This window comes from Caretta caretta, chromosome 9 (genome assembly GCF_965140235.1).
Source record: "Caretta caretta isolate rCarCar2 chromosome 9, rCarCar1.hap1, whole genome shotgun sequence".
In the NCBI taxonomy this organism is placed as follows: Eukaryota; Metazoa; Chordata; order Testudines; family Cheloniidae; genus Caretta; species Caretta caretta.
This window is the reverse complement of record NC_134214.1, coordinates 16,370,947-16,393,761: the sequence shown is the minus strand read 5'-3', so window position 1 is coordinate 16,393,761 and position 22,815 is coordinate 16,370,947. Positions and strand designations below refer to the sequence as shown.

General features: G+C 43.2%; 1 protein-coding gene across 9 annotated transcripts in view; it reads right to left on the bottom strand.

Annotated features, from left to right (window-relative positions):
• Nucleotides 1-22,815, bottom strand: part of TNIK (TRAF2 and NCK interacting kinase) — a 302,646-nt gene that overhangs the window by 51,762 nt on the left and 228,069 nt on the right. For 4 of the 9 annotated variants that reach the window (XM_075132116.1, XM_075132115.1, XM_048863376.2 and 1 more), the window contains exons 13-17: nucleotides 16,606-16,716; nucleotides 15,270-15,356; nucleotides 13,286-13,483; nucleotides 3,423-3,587; nucleotides 1,174-1,413 (exon numbers count right to left, since the gene is read on the bottom strand). In XM_075132116.1, the coding sequence (XP_074988217.1) occupies nucleotides 1,174-1,413; nucleotides 3,423-3,587; nucleotides 13,286-13,483; nucleotides 15,270-15,356; nucleotides 16,606-16,716 (801 nt within the window). The remainder of the gene's footprint in view (nucleotides 1-1,173; nucleotides 1,414-3,422; nucleotides 3,588-13,285; nucleotides 13,484-15,269; nucleotides 15,357-16,605; nucleotides 16,717-22,815) is intronic. The other 5 variants (XM_048863378.2, XM_048863379.2, XM_075132113.1 and 2 more) reach the window with 4 other exon arrangements.

Below are 22,815 nucleotides of genomic sequence, written 5' to 3'. Positions count from 1 at the left end.
AAATTCTGTGGCCTGCATTGTGCAGGAGGTCAGACTAGATGATCATAATGGTCCCTTCTGGCCTAAATATCTATGAATCTATGAATCTATGTTGCCAGAGTTGGGCAGCTGACATCTTCTGAATCACATTAGTAAGGAAAGGCAAGACACTGCACGGTAACTGGTCAGAGCGTTAGCATCAAGAGATGTGTTTTCACCAAAGGATTATCATATTTAAAAATTACTGCCAGCTTACTCTCCCCTCAGATAAGCACTAATGGATCCTCTCAATAAGATGGTTGCCAAAAGTGTAAACAGTATTATGTGCGGACACAATACATCATGGCTCCCATACATAAATAACAGATACTTTATTTTAAAATGCAAGTTGATTATTTGCTGGAGCACAGCAAAACTGCATTTAAATCATGGAAAAATACTGTTTACTTCAATGTCTCTAATCAATTTGCAATACCTTTCTCTTTGTATATATGCTCCTGAGCTTAGAGCTGATTCCATTTCAGGAAAATTTTTAACAGTAAAGTTATAATTCATTCCCTCACCACCCCCCCCCCCATCCCTTGCAAAGAAGCTTATGAACAATGCAACTGAAATACTGTAACAGAAGAGCCTTAATTAAAGAGGTACTGCCAGATGCTGCCGTAATGTCATTGAAGGTATAAAGCTGCTGGAGCCCTTACAAATCTTCCATCAGGTATTGATTACAACTGGAGGCAGGACACTGAACTAGAAGGACCAAAGGTCTGAGTATGACAAATTTTATGTTCCTAAATTATTCAATTTAAGCAGAAAGCATTTTTTTCCCCCAAGGGAAAATAGATGTAGATTTGTTCTGGATTCAGCCTGGGCTTGAGAATTTTCTTTGCAGTGTATCACAAGACTTACACACATATAGTGGTAATAGGAAAAAAACCTGCATACCAGCTGAGGGCCAAACCTGCAAACTGCTGAACATCTCTGAAGTCCTGAGCACCCTCGTGCTTACAATTATGCAGGAGATGCTCAGCACTGCACAGGACCAGTCCCTGAATTTAACAGGATGTGAACTCCACCGGTTCAGAAAGAAGCCCCAAAAGTCTGTCCCCTGCATTGCAGCGCTGAGCAGTGCTGAGGGGATGAGCTCTGAGATTGCCTCTTTCAAGCTTTCGATGTTAGGAGCAATACAAATGTTACCTTTGGTGGAACGTCCTCCTCCTGTCGTAACCAAGAACTTCGGTCAAACTTTTCAACACGAGGGGGGAGAGGAGGGTTTTCTGAGGTGGGGTCCGAGTTCTGCCTTGGCATCTCAGTGCGGTGAGAGGTCACCGTCAGAGCCTCCTGAAACCCAGCCATTCCCTTTGCGGGTTGTTCGTGCAGTGACTGAGAGCCAGACAAGGAGGTTCCTTGGGATTTCACACTGACCAGATGTGGAATCTAAGCACCAAGCCAAAACAAAACCATCAGCATAAAATGTTTTAAAAAAAAATTGAAAAAATCTCAATAGTTCTAATGTATTTAAAAAAAAACACCTAGGTTTGAAATCTGCACTGTGTTTTGGTTTCAGGTCTTTCTGGCTTCTTACACAAACTCCATACGAAAACGTTCTTAAAAGAACATTAAGTTTGCACAGTTCAGCATTCTAAAGTCATGAAATGCCAAAGTTAGGGTTGCACATGTAACTTTACTCTGACTACTTTTGCAAATGCATGATGATAGTCTTCATATACATGATCACATATTATTTCTCAAATAATACAATATAAATATATCATGTATTTTTTTCTATAACCTCAAATACACAAGGAAGCATAATTAAGGTTGCATGAGAAACCTTAACTTGGCATTCCTGTTTTTTTAAGTTCTTAGCCATATAACTTTAACATTACCCTAATGATTTTGGTATGAAATTTCCTAGAGTTTTTAATTAAAAAAAAGAAAGAAAGGAAGAAAAAATGATGGAAAAAATAAATGCAAAGAAACAGCTTCAGTCTCCAGAAAGTCTGAAGCACTGATGGCTTTAAAAAACAACAAAAAAGCAATAATGGTGTGAATCTCCACAGTCTGGCTAGATAGCATCCTGTCCAATAGACCTAAGGACTCTCTCTCTTGCAAGTCTTAGGAGTGCAACAGTTAGGATGGCACTTGCACCTCATCCATTCGAGAATGCCTAGGTTACATCAGGTCACAGCTGCTTCCCAAAAACCTTATAAAATCTGCAAGTGGCCTTGCTAAACCCCTTCACACTTACAGGACCTGGAGGGATTTAGCCAAGGGCTCCTCTGAAAAAGCATAAAATGGAATCCTCTATTACCAGTGTAAATAACAAATTTACACACACATTTATATGGGGTTTTGTGCGTGAAATGATAAAGTCTTTCAGTAACATATTAATAATGAAAAAATGAATGCCAGTCACAGACAATTAATGCGAGTCACTTTTTTAAAAAAGCATAAGGTTTGGAAACTTTTAAAGGAGGCAAGCGAAGTATATTTAATTTCTGTCAGTGAAAAGACTGAGGTGAGATGGGATGTTTATTGTTTGTTTAATTCTGGACTCCAGCTGAAAAAAAAAAGTATGCTGCAGGGCCTTCCTCACATAGCAAGTTAAAGTTCACGTTGCACTGCTGACTCACCAGGTGGTACGAAAGACTTTAGCAGAGGCAGATACCGGAATGCGGATGGAGTTCAGTTAATTTGTGGATTTTCCTGTAGAAACCACATACAAACTTGGGGCAAAGATTTTATATCGAGGGCTGGCAGCAGACACACCCCTGGAGCCCTCACTCCACGGGAGTTGTGCCTGCTTTTCTGGGACAGAACTGGGCCCGACCGCTACACCCTTACGATGGCTTGTGAAAGTGTATATTTGGAACTTGTGGTTGGGTTTTTCCAGATGTATGACTGCGACTGATGTTAACTAAATGTTTAAAAAAAACACTGAAGGAAAAGATGCAAAATCTTTTGCCGATAACCCTAAACACTGAGCCATACTAGGCCTACTGTACCAGGCTCTGCAGTTTCACTTTGGATAAAAAGGGTCCCATCAGAAACAAAGGAACTGTCATACTGGAGCAGACCAATGGTTCACCTAGGTCCTTTAACTTGTCTCCAACAGCAGCCAATACCTGATGCTTCAAAGGAAGGAAAAAAACATCATAACGTACCTAACAGTGCTAAGTTATACTATGGAGGGGAGAAGAAACCTTGTCTTCAACTAATGATCATACTATACTTGGCAGCATGAGAGCTGTAATCCTTTTATTTTTATTCCATGTAGTGTAAATGCAGATGCTGCTCTTATTCACAAACAAATCTAGAGCTGAGAAACCCATGTGTTAAGAAATTGTTTCCTTTTAATCCACAAATGTTGTGATTCTCTTACCAGAACCACCAGCCTCCTGGTGTAATTAAACTTGCAGGGACCTAGGACCAAAGTACCATACCTGTGGATCCACTGGTCTGAGCATGGGTGGTGTCCGAGCTGGCTGCACGCCACTAATGCTAAAGGACTCTGAACGAGGAGGCAGGTTTGGATCAGATATTCTGTTAGCCACTTTGTGAGGCATTGCTGGGGAGCTTTGCCGGTTGAGTCGAGAACGTTCCTCTACCTGAGGCAACACAACAGGAGAATCAATGAACACAAGTTGCTTCACTTCCCCGCAATTCTACACCCAAGTCACCTGTATAGCCATTTTCCTGTATTTCTAATCAGTACATTGTTTCATGCACCTCTTTTATACCCATTAACACTGAGCACCAGATGCTTGGATTCAATAAGGACTTCCATATTAGGGCAAACTTGAAAAGGAAAATGTTTAACCAATGTTCCCTTTTCTGCATTTCCTTGCTATCAATGCAGATCAGTGGGGTGAAAAGTGGCAATTTCAGAAGTGGTAATTTTGGAGCTCCAGACAAAAGGAGGCTGGGAGTGGGGTGGGGGATGCTGGAAGCTGCCTAGCCTCCCGGTGGGCTGCAACAGAGCACACCCAGCAGGAAACTATAGACAGAAGTGGGCATTGCAGCTGAGTCAGAAAGACAGAAGAAAGAAAGATGGAAAGAAAGACGACATGCAGAGAGAGTGGGTGGGGTGAAGAAGAGGTAGAAAAGAAAAGGTGCCAAAAAAAGAAGCTAAAGTGGCATGGCGAGGGAGATCTGTCTTTGAAAATAAATCCAATCTAGAGAAAATGTAATGTGTGCACTGTCCCTTCTCTCTGTCCTTTCCATATTTTGGTCTAGTCAGTTGATTCTTTTCCCCTCCTCTTCCCACTGCTTAACCTTGTTCTTCTGAAGACACCAGCTCCTCGACACTGACTAGGGGCTCTATTTCTGGCAGGACAGATTTCCTACCTCTCTCTTCTGTTTTCCCTTTCTCATCTACTTTCTCTCTTGTGCTGCTTCCATGCTGCAGTTTTCTCCATCCCTTGGTCTACTTCTCTTTGCCACCTTTCTTTTACCTATCTTACTCTTCTTTTCCTTTCTCTCTCTAGACTCCTTCCCCCCTCCGGGGTCTACCTTTCAGACCCCAGTTGGTTTCTGTAGCACAAGCAGAGCACAGAGCGGAGCTGCTGGACAGTCTGGAAGCAGCAGAAGAAAACTCTCAACATTGTAGGCAATATTAGTGGGAAACATAGTGGTGCTGTTCTCAGGAGAGGTAAAATAACAATAAGACTAAAAAAGGATCTTCCCAGAAGCCATTAGTTCTTTGTCTGCCACTTTATACTTGAGTCTCATTTGGGTCGAAGTTCTGAGGTTGGCCAATGTGCTACCAATGGAGCATCATTCTGCCTCATGAATAAGCATCCAAATTCTGAACCAGCCCCACTCCGTTTTTTGCCAATTTGAGAAAGCAGGTTGTTTAAAGTCAGTGGAGCTGTACCAGCCCACACCCACAGAGAACTTGGCCCTCTACATACAAATGTCTTCCCCAATATACAAGTCCTTTTTTGATTTTAACAGAATCAAACTCACACGAAACCCAACAGCGTATCCCTTCCCCAGAGCCTAAACTGAACTGTTTGCTTGGAATCTCTCCAAATGTAGTTCAGTGATAGTTTCGCAACTGTTAGCCAGACCAAACCCAATTTTCGTTTCATTGTGTATTTGAAATGCCTTGGTACTGATTTGAACAACCCTTTCAAAGTGGCTATACAGGTTACAGACAGTTTTACACTTGCCTTGAAAGCAGTCCCTCAACCCTGCCAAAGCTTACTGCAGGCAGAACCTGGCATTACTGCAAGAGATTATAATTGAACAAGAATATGTATTTTTGCAACATGTTACAACAGCAGTCATTTGACTGTTGTGTTTGCAAAATCTGAGACCATAAATTGATCATATGATCAGGAAATCTCGCAGTGGCAGTTCCAACCCCTGAAAGATGAGAAAGACCCACAAAAACAGCAATAGGCAATGGAGGACCCAGGCATGCAAAAACACCCTCCTCCTTCAAATATATTAGGCTAGTGGATGTCTTGAGGAATCCAAGTTACCAGGCAGACAATACGGTAAATGAATTTTCAAGACACCAATAGACAACTTATATTACATTTCCTTTTAAATCTGAAAGGGAAAACAAAGATTCAAGAGGGCATTTCCAGCAGATGAATCTGAAGAAGAGAAGCTCTAAGGGGGTTAAGATCCCAGCGCAAATGTTCTGCAGTGCATTCCCACTGAAAGAAATGTCCTTACCTTTAATACTGAAAAAACACCGGGAATGCTTTTGTTAGATTTGAAAGAAACAATGAACATGGCAGCAAGAAGGTGGTTTGTTTTGTTCTGAAATTAATAAATCCAGTACCTAGTCCTCCGTTGTGGACAACAGGTGTGTTGCTAATCCAGAAATGAAAAAAAATCCAGTTGCTTTCAGCTCATCCAGATGGAAATACAATTGTTTCAGCCAATCCAGGTATAAATGCAATGCATGTGTTATTGAAATCAGACTGTACAAAGAGCAAATTAGTGTGTGCATAAGCTTGTGTTGGAAATCAGCTTCTAAAATAAAAAAAATGTACATGTATATGTGAAAGGAATAATAATTAACTCTTCTTCAAGTAAGAAATGGATCATAAAATTCTTCCAGGAGCCTTTAAGTTGATACAAATGAACCATTCACTCTGAAGTTGGGGTCTTAGAGAGACTAATATGGCAAACCCAAAATTAGGAAGTAGACTTTCTAAAGGACACGGTTTTTCTCCTAAGAATGTAGGCCTGTGAAGAATTTTTTAGATCATGAATGACCAGCTAGCATATCTAGAGGTCCAAGCAGAACAACTACACTTTCCCCTCCTGCATACACTTTCAGTGGCAGTTTTGACGTCAGTTTATAAGCTCCAGCAGAGAAGACTTAGCTGCGTATACAAGGACAGAAGGGATAGCTGAGAGAGAAACAGCATTTCTTTTGGACAAGGATGTATCTGCATAAATACTAGGATACAGTCCAGTCAGTGACAGCCTCATTTCAATCTGCCTCAAAGGAGTTCCAGTAAATCTGCCTATTATTCAAGCTCAGGCACTAACTACAGCAGCCAAGGCTGATGAAACTGGAGTCCCCCAGCCAACTTCTGGAGCTCATTGACAGAGTGGCAAACGAGAATATGCAGCTGATTACAGAATATTTCACAGCGAATGTGGAGGAATAGGTGGCAGAGTAATGTAATGGGGAGGTATGTGTCAGAGACCAGGACGTAGGTGGTTGTTCTCAATGGGCAGAACAGGAATCAGGGTTAGTGGTTAGAGCATGTGTCAACAGCCAGGAGCAGGAGCCCAAAGTCAGAGCTGGAGTCAGAGGCCAGAGCCCAAGCCAGAAATCAGAGCCGAGGGTCAGGACCAGGTTCCTTGGAGTGAGGCAAGGCAGGAGCAGAGCTGGAACAAGCAAGCACAGGAGCTGTTGGAGCTGTGGGAGAATGCTTCGAGCAACCAAAGAACTGCTGCTGGGCTTAAGAGTTGGTCTGCTGACTCTTCCAACTAGTCAGGCAGCTTCTGGGAAGACAGCCACGCCTTGTCCCCTATGGCCAGATTAGAAACAGGCTGACAGTCTTAATCTGCATAGGGTTTATAGTGCTTCTTTGGTGGATTGCAAGTGTTCCTTCAGCTCCCAATGCACCCGGTGTAGATGGGAAACTAAATCAACAGCAGCCAATTCTGGGCGGCTCATGGCTAAGTCTCGGTGTAAGCAGGCGTGAAAGCCATCGTTTGCAAATAATGGGCTGTGTGGGGTCGAGGTGTGGATTGCATTGTTATATGTGAATTCGGCATAGCACAGCAGAGGAAGCCAGTCATCCTGGTGGAAACTCAGAAAGGAGCAGAGATACTGCTCCAGGATTTGATGACTCTCTGCTTGCCCTTTAGTCTGCAGTTAATAGGTGGATGAGCTCAATTCCTGCCAGAACTGGGAGATGAACTGGGGACCCCAGTCTGATAAAATGCCTAGCAGTAGCTAAATACATTTCCCAAGAAGAGCCAAGCTGTCTCCTGTGCAGTAAGAACAGTAAAGTGTGGGATGAAGTGCGCCATTTTTGTTAAGAGGTCGGCAACAACCTGGATTACGGAGTGCCCCTGGAAGCATGGCAGTTCCACAATGAAATCCATTGATACAGTAGACCAAGGCTGTGGAGGCATGGGCAGAAGCTGGAGGAGACCTAAGGGTCTTGCTTGTGGGTTATTGGGTATGGGCATAGAAATTGCGGGACCTTATATAATCCTTGATGTAAACTTGTAGGCCTGGCATCCTGGGCCTGCAAGGTATGAGGGCTCCCATTATCTCCATGAGAGAGACACTGGCCTTTGAAGAATCCAGGCTCACTATATCAGCTATAGTTCTCTTATTATTTGTGTTGAGACTGCTCAGATTGTCAGAGACTAGGACTTGGGTGGTGTGCCCAGTGGTTAGAACAGGAGTCAGAGGCCAGGTGCCAGAGCTGAAGTCACAAGTAAGGAATTGGAGCCAAGAGTCAGAACTGAAGTCAGACGCCAGATGCCAAACTCAGGAATCTGAGGGTCAAGACCAGGTTACCTGGAGCAAGGCAAAGCTGGGGCCAATGCAGAAGTAGGGCAGGAGGAATGCTGGGAACAAGCAGACACAGGAGCTATTGCAATCACGGGTCAATGTTTTGAGCAGCTGCTGGACTGCTGCTGGGCTAAAGACCCAGTCTGTTGACTCTTCCAACCAATCATGCAGCCTACTACAGGCCAGCGCTCTCATTAGGTTGCCCAGAGACCAGCTCTGCTGCAGGCCATGCTTCCAGACTGGCTGTGTTGTGGACCATGATTCCTGACAGTATGGACTGGGAGAGAGGGATGCTCCTTTCTCTGACTACCAACATCTCCTTTCCATACACTGTATGTCAACAGCATAACAGGAGAAGATACACTGAGGCCTCCCCAGTTCATCTCCTCAGTAATCCTACTGATTATATCATTACACAGAGTAAAAATGAAAGTGCTCCCAAGTGCCAACTCTGCAAGGATCCAATATCAGCTCAATTCACCGGCTGCTTCTTAGATAATGCAAGCTTCACCTCTATTGCAAAAGAACCCCTGGCCACTTCCACATCCCATAGGCAAGATAATCGGAGAGAGGCATCATGTGGAAAGTGATTAATAGTTTGATACAGTATTTCAGTGAAAAAAAGGACAACAAAAGCAAAGTGGGCTGAGGGAAGAGGTGAAATATTAATCTAATTTGAATGGCAAAGCGTGGCATTCATAGATACAGCTGAGGTGAAAACTGTGCATCGCAGGAGAAGCATTAAACACATGCAAAAGGTCACTTCGAGGCCAGTTCCAGGAAATCTGGGGTCCCTTGGAAGACATTCAACTGAGTCCTCCCAATCCAAGATCCAGCAAGTGGCCACCTTTCCCTCTGCCCCACACTCCTCTGTTAGCTAGGCAAGCTAAGGCTGTGGCCATGGCCACAAGAGAGAGCTTACAGTGGCGCAGCTGCCCCAATGCAGCTGTGTCACTGTAAGTTCTCTACTATAGCCATTCTAAGCTGATGGGAGAGAGCTCTCCCGTTGACTTAATTAATCTACTTGCAATGAGAGGCGGCAGCTATGCTGGCGAGGTGAAATCACACTTGAGCTTCACAGGGTGACTGGATTAGCAGCACAGAGTAGCTGCATCTCCACTGCATTATTAGCTTACTCCTCAGCAGCACTCAGGCTCTAGACCATCCCCCTGACAGGCCAGCTAGTTTGAGTTTGAGGCCCAATTTAATTCCACAGAGATCTGTGGGTGTGGATGGGAGTTGGGTTAAGGGCAATACTCGAGTGATGCTTCAAGCTAACACAGCAAGTGAAGTCAAGTGAAGTCAGTGCCAGAGGAAAGGGGAGTAGAATGGGCATGCGTAGAGATTACATGTGTAGAGAGTAGAATTGGTGTGTGTGTGGGCGGTGGGGGTGGGGCATTGGAGGACTATTGGATGAAGGTTTCCTGTGAGGCTGTAGGAAGGAAGAACCCAGACTATGCTTTAGTCAGGGCTGGGATAGAGGCGTTACATTCTAGTTCCCAAGCTGAGGAGACCGATGGTTGTTGGGGGAGGTGATGAATAGGATGGGGGGAGAGGACAGTGGGGACCAGAATTTGCCCCCTCAAGAAAGTATGAAAGACTAGCAGGGAGGCCATGATGTGGGGAGAATTTTCATGTGCCAGCCAATATCATGAAAAAATTCCCCAGAAGCTTGATGCCAAGAATGTACAGCATTAAATACAGGAATCACACCCTCCCAAACCACCAAGAATGATCCACTGACACAGCAATTCTATGTACTGCTACCTCAAGGCTCCAGTTTGAATCTCAAACCTACCCTTTTGCCACAGAACCTGGTAGGCGTGGGGAGATATGAATCCTGCTGACCCTGGGCCTTTTGGGGGCTTTTCTAGCTGAAATATTAATTTTACACATGAAAAGGATATACGGGGGTAAAATAATTATAATTTTGGGTAGGTACTACTCAGACCCTGCACATAAAATATTTTGGACACTGTATAAATTCCTACAGAGAACCACCATTTTGTGAAGCATATATCCTTGAACATTCACTCCCTCTCCCATCTGAATTGTATCTCTTTAGATGAATATACTTACTGCAGAAATTTCATTTTCTGTTTTTTATTAATATTTTATACCCATCGTTCTTTATAAATAATATAAACAACAAGGAGTGAACAATATGGCATTTGGAAAGATCTTCCGCCCATAGCTAAAAGCAGTTATCACACTGCTTCTAATAAAACCCAGCTGAGAAAGAAATGTGCAGGGAACAAGATCAAAAGTGGGTAAATGTCTGGCTGTGAAGATATGACTCTGGACTCATTAAAACTGCTGATTTTAACCCAAGAATGATCCCAGAGAAAACAGAGGATTGTCACTACCAATGCTGATATTAATCAATCTAGAAAACCTTCAGTGCAATATGTCCATGCAATTTGTATAATTTCTAGCATGGCCAAAAACTGGCAGCCAGAACAGCAACAAGCACTAACACAGACTAGCTTGAGAACCAAAAATGGAGTCTGTCAGGACACAACCTAATGAACATAGGGCGAAAAATTGTGAGCACTGATGTCCCATGGTTCAAAGCGGCCAGCTACCATAATAAAGGAGACTGGAATGTGATAGCAAAAAACATGTGCTGTATGATTTGAAAGTATGGTTAAGAGGGGAACATCTGTTGTTTTTATGTCCACAGAAAATGGAAGGTTTAGACTATTAACAGCTAGACTGTACAACCCACGGTCATGTTACTCACTCTATAAAAGTAACTCCTTGTGAAGTAAGTGTACTAGGGTAAGTGCTGAGAGAGTTTGGGTTGCACAACCTACCCCTTAAATACAAAATGCTGAGAGGCACTAATGAAAATTTTGTAAATACTGATATTATTTATAAAGATATTGAGCTATCTACATGTGTATATTTTCTGAAGGCCTAAAATGTGCACTCTAGTTCATTGTATTCCAAAACTACTTCATAGTATATTTTTCCTTTCATTAGAAAATTTACCTGATTATACAGATAAATTAATGATTAACTCTATGAAATTTTGACCATATATCACTCCTTCCCTATAGTGTGTATTTCAGCAAAAGGCTTAGGGCCAAATTCTGCTGCCCTTACTCACGCTGGGTCATACCTTACGTAATAAGAAATGGGGTGACTCATGGAATCAGATACTACTCACCATGAGTAAGAGTGACAGAATTAGGCCCTTGCACTGGAACTGACGGCCAAATCTAGCACTGTTCTCCCTCATCCCAACCAAGAGACAACGTATTAAGTCTTGACCTTTTTATAGACAGAACTGAAGATAGTAAAATGCCAGAGGCATGTTAGGAATTTAGAACAGTTTATTCAAAGCTGTGCTGTTAAAGATGAAATTTCATCCCATTTTCCTGCTTGCTGCCACACATTTCCACCATAGCACAAGCCCAATAGACAGCCCTGATTTTTACAATGCTAAGGAAGCGCTAAGCCCACTGGAAGTTTGGGAAGACGTCACCCACCAGAGGTAGCTCAGAGTTAAGTTGTTCTACGTCTCTCAGATCAGGAGTGCTCGATGACAGGAATGTCTTGGTCACAGGCAAATTTAAAAAATTTTTTCCATTACATACTTGAGGAGAAAGCTTGGGAGAACAATAGGAAGAATTAGAGAATGATCCTGGGGCTACCTGTGAAGACATGCTATTTGGAGCATTTCCCCTGAAAACTTTAGCAGCCTGAATCAGATTGGAATTAAGGGGAAAGGAAAGTAAGTCCACAGAAGATGAACGGGAGTGAGAAGACAAAGGAGCCAAAATGGCTGCATTCCAATGAGAACATTGTGGAGAAAGACCAAGAGATGGAAGGGGAAGCTGATCCACGCTTCTTCCTATTTTCTGTTGCATTTGTGTACGACGGATCCCTGTAGATGGCAGGAGTTCCGGAATACTGTCAACAGAAGCATGGAGCTTCTTATGAAGGGCTTGAGTCTTTATTTTTCTTAAATTGTGTTCTGGGCTAGAAGCGCTTAGGTCTAGGTTATCACACATCAAGTCGATATTGTTTAATGATGGAGTGCTTCTTGAAGGAAATAAGGGACTCGTAGGCATGAGTGAGGGAGCAAATTTTCTTCCCCTATCTCCATTATGTTCTTTAAAGTCCATTTTCACTCCGTTACTAGGCAAATGTGAATTTATTCCTTTTGAAACATGAAGAGAAGAAACACACGTGACCTCCAATCCTGATTTTCTAACAGGACTACATCCTTGAGAGCGAGACCCTTTGCGGGATATCACACCATCATTCTTTTTCGATCGCTCTTGATGCCCAAGTCTAATTTGAGAATGTGCCCAGATGGCTTCTTCTCCCTTCTGGGTGCGTTGCTGTACCTGGGGTCTTGGTTTAGAAATCTTAATAATTGGTGGAACCTGTCTTGGCTTAGCAGAGACTAATGGCTTCACTTTCCGAGGATCTAATGCTTGTAGGTATTGCAGATTTGGTTTAGTTGAGGGTTGTGCCTTGGAAAGATTAGAAGAAGGCTTAATGTTGGATTGTGATGTTACATCTTTGCCAGTAATGACGGGTGCCAAGTGTCTGGCAACAGATGAGTGAGTCTGCTTAGCTGGGAGAACAGGCGAGTTATTAAGATATCGTTGTTGTACCTGGGAGTAGAATTACAAAATTATACTATTAAAACACACTATTCTAGGACAAACAGCAATAATGGACAGTGTTCTTTCTGGGTAACAAAATATCTCTGGGGAAGGGGAAAAGGGAAAGGAATGCATCTGATCCAGAGACTGCACTGCATGCTTGCCTCTCGTTCAATACTGGTCAGTAAAATTATATCTAGTATTCACATCTTACTTTTAAAATAAGCATGAATAGATGCTGTTCCCTGTTTTTGCATTAAAAAAAAGCAACAGAGATTGTGTTCCTGAAAAGCACAAAACAACAACAGCTATATAGGACAGTTGGTACCATATAATTTCTACAACAGGAAGAAACACCCTTCCAGTGCATATCACCAGCAGCTTCGAGTTCAGTACTCAACTAGAATGTGAACAGTGTACAGGAATCCACTTCAGAGCAACTGAATTGCACTGGACCACTTTTCATCCAGCAGCTCTCACCATAATAATAATGACAGCAGAGAGGAGAGCATCACGCTCTTAGTCTCAGCCTGGTTTCAGGAATCCTCAACAGTAATCGAACCACAAAGTAAACAAGACTTTCAAACAGAACTACATCCCATCCCGGCTCTCCATTTATAAAGGGTAACTTTGTGGGGACAAACAAGGATCTGGCACAAATGGACTCAGTCTTTCCTACCTCCTTGGCCCAAGCTGGCTTCTCACTTGCATTCATTCCCTCCTTGTAATGGTACAGTGGCTTCTTCTCTGCTGGCCTCTGGTCTTGCCGTTGCTGCTGCTGTTGCTGCAGGGAGACCAGGTAGTCTCGCTCCTGCTGAAGTTGCCTCTGCAGCCTCTCCGCTTGTCTCTGCTCCTCTAACTGTTTGCGCTTATACTCCTACCCAAGGAAAACACCACCGTAACATGGGTGTGAGAAGCTGTATAGATATAGTCAGGCTAGCGTGTGAGCGATCAGATATTTATCAGTTTGGTGAAAAATAAACCCAAATAAATAGCATGGCTTAGCCCTACAAAGCCAATCAGTTCTTAAGCCTGTGGAGGCCCAGTGAAGGAGTAAACCATAAAGAAACCTGGAGAGAGACATAGTCTAAGAGCCAGAATCAAAAAATCCTGAGAGTTTTAATTCCAGCTTTGACACACTTTGGCAAGTTAGGCTCTCTGCCTCTGCTTCCCATATGGAAACTAGGGATGCTAATATTCTTAACAGGGGCACTGTGGAAATCAATTACTTAGGGCCAGATTTGGACCCCTTGCTCACACAGGGGAGCAGCTGCTTGCACAAGTAGTTCCATCGAGGCCAATTAGTCTGAGCAATCATTCCCCACTGGAGGAATGGGATTCTGGCCTTTCATGATTATAAAGAAGTTTGGAAATGAAGGTCCCCATCAAGACCTTGTACATGCAGCTCCAGGGCTGCCAACATAGTCACTCACCTCCTCTTATGCCAGGGTTAAATTTGGTCCAAGGAGGGCTACATAAGTACTAAGTACATTAACTTCAATCACTGTGGTTGAGATTTTAAAGCCACATTTCAAATGCGAGCTTGGTATCTAAATCCCTTAAACAGCCTGTGTGTTCAAAGAATAGAATCAGGTTCACACTGAGTTGACCAAACAGAAATCCATTGAATAAGTTGAGATCCTTGCTAGATTTGTAAATTACAACTGCTTATCACCAGGTTTTGCAGTGGATCCATCTAGTGAGGTGCTGAGTGCCTTCATTTCATACTGAAGCCACTGGGAGCTGATTGGTACTCAGCAGCTCATAGGAGTGGGTGATTGTGACAAGAACTTGAATTGCAGAGCCAATTAACGGCTCTCTCTGAAGCACTGGGGCTTTTTAAAGGTTTAATTAATAATCATTAATACTTAAGTACCTTTAAAAAGGAGGGATTTGTATGAGTTCCCTCTTTCTCTAAATAAAGCCAGTGGAAACAGAGACCAATAATGAGCTCTGTTTTATTGAAAAGAAAACCATAAATACTGATAAATATAATTCTCACTTTAAACAAACAAACAAACAAACAAAAAGGGCAATTCAGGAGATAATGCAACAAAAAACATGGTCTAAAATGGAAGCAGCATGAGAAGGGAACATAAAATGTTCCTGTCAAGAAAGTAAAACTAATAGATTTCAAATGAAATATGGCTATCAAATCCTGTAAAGCTGAGTGGGTATGCAGAGTACAAGTACATTTCAGTTTGATTGTATTCCAGTACACTGCTAACGGCCTTAAAAATTACTCTGCAATAACCACAGTGGGGCTGAGAAGGGGCCAGCACTTCTAATGAAGCCGAAAGCATGCCAACGTCACAGAGACAGACTGAGTGAGAAAGGAGCTCACAGCAAGGATATCGAATCAGTGAGAGGTCATGGAATTGAGGAAAAAAGATACAAGAATTCAGAGCGCCGCTCCATTTGTATTTATGAAACAAAAAAAAACCCAGCATGTTATTCTTAGCAGAATGGAGTCTTGGAAAATTGTGTGGTTATGAGGCTTATTGGTTTAATTAAATCCGTGCAGCAGGTGATCGTATGCAAGTTACCTACACAGCCCGACTCGTTATACTAGCCATTCAGAGGGCATGGGGACACACAGGCGCACACAGACAGGCACACTACAAACAGAAAGCGGGTAAGCAGGGATGTGGTCTCCCCATTACCAGAAGTAGAGCTTGTTCCTGCAGTAACTGCTGCTGCAGGATCTCTAACTGTCTCTGCTCTTCCTCTAACTGTCGCCTGATGTACTCCTGGAGACATGGGCAGCAGGAATCGGGATGGGGGGTGTGGAAAGAGAGAAAAGAAAAAGAGCCAGTAATTCCACAGAGGAAGGAGCTGCTGCATGAGGGATAGAAATGGCAGAAATACTAAGGGGCCCTGGCTCAAACACAGAGAGATTCAACTGCAAAAAAACGCAAAGACAATTAATTTTAAACTGAAAACACTGAGAATTTCACCTGCCTGTAGCTTATTGAAATGACACAAGCTTTACATTCTACTGTATTGAAAAACAGTAAAAAGGCACAGCTATAATTTGAGGGCAACATTTTGTTCTGAGTTACTCCAAAGTAAATAAAGACTACCTTCATTACAGACTATGGAGGTACTAGACCAGGTATATTATACGGGCAAAACATTGGTAGTATAGACAAGTATTCCCAACCTTGAAGTGGCATTGCAAGCCTTAATTAGTTAGGGGAAGATCCCTTAAGACCTTGCTCATGGAATGCTCCAGTGTAGGAGATGGTAGTTCCAATGAAGTCAATGGGAATTTCACACACGGTTCTTGAACAGGACCAGGTCTTTAGTGCTTATACAGTGTCTTGTAGATGTAAAGCACCTTTGTAAGTTCTGCAGTGTTATTAGAAAAGTTGAAAAAGTTCTATGGCTACTATGAATTATGCAAAATGTTGCTCAACGGGACAGCCTCAGGACTGTGATATACATCTTATTTTCATGAGTGGGGATGAGGGACAAGCGTTAAGCACACCCCATTCTAAAGCTGGCACTGACAAATCAGCACCTCTACTCTTTATATATATATTCCTTTCTACTCTTTTTACCCTACTATCCTGAGAAGCCAAGTGTTCTGAGAGCTATAAAGAGGTAAGTTCAGGCAGAGGAGGGACCAGTTTTGTTGGGTACCAAGGTAAAGTACAAGAGACAGTAGTAAACAAAAGCTTTATATAGGGAGCATGGGAGTGGGAAACTGTATATTAAGTGGCCCCAGAATTGCTGGCCACAGATAGAAGGGAATTAATACAGTGAAAAGCAATAAACACGAGGTTAGCACTTAAGCAATTTACTCTTTAGTAATGAAAGTGATCAAATGTGAGAGTAATAAGTAGATTTGCTTTTAACTTATTAAATGAATTGTAATTTGTTTGCAAAGAACTAAAACATCACAATAGGCAATAAGCCCAAAGGGAAGCAATTTTGACCTCAGAATTCAGCCTTCGATGTTGGGGACTGATTCACCCAGAATCCTCTGCAGAATACCTGCTCGTGCTCTGCGCGCCTCCTCTCTTCCTCTCGGCGCATCTGCTCCTCATAATGCCGCCTCTGCTCTCTTTCCTGCTGCTTCCTCATCTCCTTCTCTCTTCTCTGCTGCTATGGGTGCAAAAAACCCAGGTAAACTATGAAGGTACTTGCAAATGCAAATAAAAAGCAGGCAGAAGTTCTTACAAACGCTACGTCACTTAATAAAAACATTCTTGTCCATGCTTTTCAGAAGCCATTTTACATGGTGAGAGTATGTAAAGGCCGGATTTTCAGAAAGACCTCCAAAACTGGGTCTGAACTTTTTCCACTACCATGTTTGTCCTATGCAAAAAACACGGGGCTCTGTTATCCTCTCAGTTGCATGCGTGACTCCCAATGACTTCAACAGATCTTGTGCACGTGTGTAACTGACAGAGTAGCTGGGGCCTGAACATGTAAATACAAATATTAAAAAAGTGACACTGATTGCTGCCAAAATCATGAAATTTCAGAGTGCGGCAGAAACACAAGGACAGGATGGAGGCAGAAAGTGTGTGACAGAGCAGGCTGCTGTATTTTGTCAGTGAGCCATAATAAGGCAAACATGTCCTTGGTTGCATACCCAGCCAAAACTGCATGGCAGCTTGGATGTTGCTCGTATTGGCATGAATGGGGTGCTTGGTGAGCTCTGTGTGAGAAGAAATGCTCTTCCAGCTCACTGCCATTTCACAGAAGGGCTGATCTCTGAGCTCTGAAAGGCTAGAGGGATGGGGTTTGGCTGTACCACGATCTCTTCTGTATGCTTTGCAGACAACAGCTGCAATTCAGAGGCTGTCTGCATCTGCAACCACACTGGTCACCAACAAAAGAGTTAGACAAAGGCAGTTTAGTGCTGACAGACATCCACCCACAGGCCTCGCCTGAGCAGTGCTGCACACAGGACAAAACAGCACGCAGCTTCATCGAACACAAGGGCACGGCTTCCACCCACTTGCAAAAGAAAACAAATGTAGGGGCCAAATTGCTGCATTTTATAAATAAATAAGAATCATGTGAGGGGCCTGATCCTGAGCCATAAGGGGAGTCTTACTGGAGTGAATGGGACTTCTCACTGAGAAGGTAATGCTTGCCTATTATGCTGGCAGGATCAGACCCCTTGTATGGTCTTTTTTCACCAAGTTATCTTGTTTACTAAGAAAAATAAAGCTTTTAATCAAGTCATTTGAAGATCAAACTGCTTTTTATGTGGAAGATCTGTATGTTTGCAACCTCTTTCCTGAAAATCAATATGGTTTTCTAATTACACGCCACTCAGGTCATACATGCAGTGCATCTGCAATATCAATCGCGCAAAGGGCGAGATGTGCTGACAACGTGCCCAACATGCTCCAAGACAGAAATGAAAAAGTGTAAAATAATTAATTAGCAATGGGCTTAACTGGTTCAGCCACCTCCACATACAAAGCTGGCTGGCTTTCAGTTTCTGCTGCGCTGTTCAAAATGCATTTCCCAACCTTCTCAACTTGTGCCACTGCTTACTATTTTATCTACTGTACACGTGTCTTTCTACTGGGGGGAAAAGTGCATCTCGCCATACTTACGCTCAAAATTACAGATACCATCACCACTTATATAACATTTTGCTGGGGCACTAGTTCAGTCCTGAATCCAAGGGAAGAGTGCCAGCTACCACCAACTGAAGCATCTGGTTATGCCTTAATTGAGGGGAGTGACTTGTTCAAGTACAGAGTTATGAAGAGTTCACTCAACTTGAGTTGATCTGGCTGGGGAGGTAACCATGAATCTGAGACTAAATAAGCTTTAGAGTCAAAAAACCTGTTTCTCCTTGCCTTTGTACTGGTCTTACTCCAGTGTAACTCCACTGACTTAATCCTGATTTTCATCTGTGCCAGAAGAGATACAGGCCCAAGATATTTGAGCTACCCTGGCAAACAAATAATAGAAAGATGATTGCCAGCCAGCATGACAGCCAGCATGGATTCACCAAGGGAAGGTCATGCCTGACTAATCTAATCGCCTTTTATGATGAGATTACTGGTTCTGTGGATGAAGGGAAAGCAGTGGATGTATTGTTTCTTGACTTTAGCAAAGCTTTTGACACGGTCTCCCACAGTATTCTTGTCAGCAAGTTAAGGAAGTATGGGCTGGATGAATGCACTATAAGGTGGGTAGAAAGCTGGCTAGATTGTCGGGCTCAACGGGTAGTGATCAATGGCTCCATGTCTAGTTGGCAGCCGGTATCAAGTGGAGTGCCCCAAGGGTCGGTCCTGGGGCCGGTTTTGTTCAATATCTTCATAAATGATCTGGAGGATGGTGTGGATTGCACTCTCAGCAAATTTGTGGATGATACTAAACTGGGAGGAGTGGTAGATATGCTGGAGGGGAGGGATAGGATACAGAAGGACCTAGACAAATTGGAGGATTGGGCCAAAAGAAATCTGATGAGGTTCAATAAGGATAAGTGCAGGGTCCTGCACTTAGGATGGAAGAACCCAATGCACAGCTACAGACTAGGGACCGAATGGCTAGGCAGCAGTTCTGCGGAAAAGGACCTAGGGGTGACAGTGGACGAGAAGCCGGATATGAGTCAGCAGTGTGCCCTTGTTGCCAAGAAGGCCAATGGCATTTTGGGATGTATAAGTAGGGGCATAGCGAGCAGATCGAGGGACGTGATCGTTCCCCTCTATTCGACATTGGTGAGGCCTCATCTGGAGTACTGTGTCCAGTTTTGGGCCCCACACTACAAGAAGGATGTGGATAAATTGGAGAGAGTCCAGCGAAGGGCAACAAAAATGATTAGGGGTCTAGAACACATGACTTATGAGGAGAGGCTGAGGGAGCTGGGATTGTTTAGTCTGCAGAAGAGAAGAATGACGGGGGATTTGATAGCTGCTTTCAACTACCTGAAAGGGGGTTCCAAAGAGGATGGCTCTAGACTGTTCTCAATGGTAGCAGATGACAGAACGAGGAGTAATGGTCTCAAGTTGCAGTGGGGGAGGTTTAGATTGGATATTAGGAAAAACTTTTTCACTAAGAGGGTGGTGAAACACTGGAATGCGTTACCTAGGGAGGTGGTAGAATCTCCTTCCTTAGAGGTTTTTAAGATCAGGCTTGACAAAGCCCTGGCTGGGATGATTTAACTGGGAATTGGTCCTGCTTCGAGCGGGGGGTTGAACTAGATGACCTTCTGGGGTCCCTTCCAACCCTGATATTCTATGATTCTATGATTCTATGATTCGTTCTGGGCTACTCCGCTCAGAGCAGCATAAAACAAAAATGCTAGACAATGCTGCATCCACCAGGAGTTTCTTAGGGGCATGACCTATAAGAGAGGGATAGGCTTAGAAACAGGAGCCAAAAGCAATAGACACACCTGTATGTTATCTGCCTATTTTCTATCCACATTATACGAAAACATCAATTCCATGGATAGTGAGACAGATTGACCACTAGAGGACAGTAGTGTGCAAATATTGGATAACAGGGACCTTGTGGGTCTGGGGGAACTCCATAGGTTCCAGTGTAGTAACAAACACATAGCTGTAATAAGGTGGCAATACACACACACTTCAGGAATTACACACATTTTTTTAATCAGACATCTCCAACACTGCAGATACAGTTCCTCAGGGCCCTGTAGTGGCTGGGTAGGTAAGTGATGTTCTGTACTGCAATATATTAGGCAAATCATGTGCATTACAATGGCTCCTATGTAGCTGCTCTGTTTTGGGAAAATAATGGCTGTATTAACATTGCCATTGTGCACATGCTGTATTTAAGAATTTTAAAAAATGTATCACGTGGTGTAGTACAATAGAGTCATAGTCACTCTGAAAGGGCCTTTCACCTTAAAGACACTGGTCTCATTAGGTAGGTCTGCACTGCAGTCTTAGGTGTGATGCAGCTTGGGTAGGCACACCCACGCTAGCTTTCATCTAGCTACAAGAGCTAAAAATAGCAGTGGAGACCTGCTGGAGTAAGTTTCATCGTAGTTAGCAAAGGGAGTAGATACCCAGGGCTACCAGATGGGGTTATACAGTTTACACTGCCACATCTTCATGGCTATTTTTAGCAGCGCTACCTAGATTAAAGCTAGCCTGTGTATGCCTACCTGAGCTGCAACCACACCTGCATCTGCAGTGTAAATATACACTACTAGTGACATGGATGGGGATGGGTATTTGGCTGCATTTTGGGGAAATCTCCCACCGTTATTCTAGTCCCAATGCAGCTCTAATGACATTCCACACAAAGATGGACTACAAGCTGTCAGGAACAGTATCACCGATAATGTCACGGCAAACCTGGTGGCTGAACTTTGTGACTTTGTCCTCACCCACAACTATTTCACATTTTGGGACAATGTATCCCTTCAGGTCAGCGGCACTGCTATGGGTACCCGCATGGCCCCGCAGTATGCCAACATTTTTATGGCTGACTTAGAACAATGCTTCCTGAGCTCTCATCCCCTAACACACCTACTCTACTTACGCTACATTGATGACATCTTCATCATCTGGACCCATGGAAAAGCAGCCCTTGAGGAATTCCACCATGATTTCAACAATTTCCATCCCACCGTCAACCTCAGCCTGGACCAGTCCACCCAAGAGATCCACTTCCTAGACACTACAGTGCTAATAAACGATGGTCACATAAACACCACCCTATACCGGAAACCTACTGACCGCTACTCCTACCTACATGCTTCCAGCTTTCACCCTGACCACACCACACGATCCATCGTCTACAGCCAAGCTCTGCGATACAACCGCATTTGCTCCAACCCCTCAGACAGAGACAAACACCTACAAGATCTCTATCAAGCGTTCTTACAACTACAATACCCACCTGCTGAAGCGAAGAAAGAGACTGACAGAGCCAGAAGAATACCCAGAAGTCACCTACTCCAGGACAGGCCCAACAAAGAAAGTAACAGAACTCCACTAGCCATCACCTTCAGCCCCCAACTAAAACCCCTCCAGCACATCATCAAGGATCTACAACCTATCCTGAAGGACGATCCCTCACTCCCACAGATCTTGGGAGACAGGTCAGTCCTCGCTTACAGACAGCCCCCCAACCTGAAGCAAATACTCACCAGCAACTACACACCACACAACAAAAACACTAACCCTGGAACCTATCCTTGCAACGAAGCCCGTTGCCAACTCTGTCCACATATCTATTCAGGGGACACCATCATAGGGCCTAATCACATCAGCCACACTATCAGAGGCTCGTTCACTTGCACATCTACCAATGTGATATATGTCATCATGTGCCAGCAATGCCCCTCTGCCATGTACATTGGCCAAACTGGACAATCTCTACGTAAAAGAATAAATGGACACAAGTCAGATGTCAAGAATTATAACATTCAAAAACCAGTTGGAGAACACTTCAACCTCCCTGGTCACTCAATTTCAGACCTAAAAGTTGCAATTCTCCAACAAAAAAACTTCAAAAACAGACTCCAATGAGAAACTGCAGAATTGGAACTAATTTGCAAACTGGACACCATTAAATTAGGCTTGAATAAAGACTGGGAGTGGATGGATCATTACACAAAGTAAAAACTATTTCCCCATGCTAATTTTTCTCCTACTGTTACTCACTCCTTCTTGTCAACTGTTTGAAATGGGCCATCGTGATTATCACTACAAAAGTTTTTTTTCTCCTGCTGATAATAGCCCACCTTAATTGATTAGTCTCGTTACAGTTGGTATGGCAACACCCATTTTTTCATGTACTCTGTGTATATATATCTTCCTATTGTATTTTCCACTGCATGCATCCGATGAAGTAGGTTTTAGCCCACGAGAGCTTATGCCCAAATAAATTTGTTAATCTTTAAGGTGCCACAAGTACTCCCCGTTCTTTTTGCTGATACAGACTAACAAACACAGTTACCACTCTGAAACCAGTGGTAGGAAAGTTAGTGTAGGTCGGCCACTGGCATTTTTTATCAGTGTTATTAACCCTGCTCAGAGCAGGAAAATTACATTTTTCTAAAACTATTTACAACTGTAGGGTTCAGAAAACAAAAATGTCACAGTGTAATCATAGTCACATTATCCACGTTTTATTTAATATTTCATCTAGGTGTGTGTGTGTGTATATCTTATATATTTGTATCCTTTTTTGACTCCATATGACTTTTTATGTTGTGAAAATCTATACTATAAAATACACAGGACATGGCTG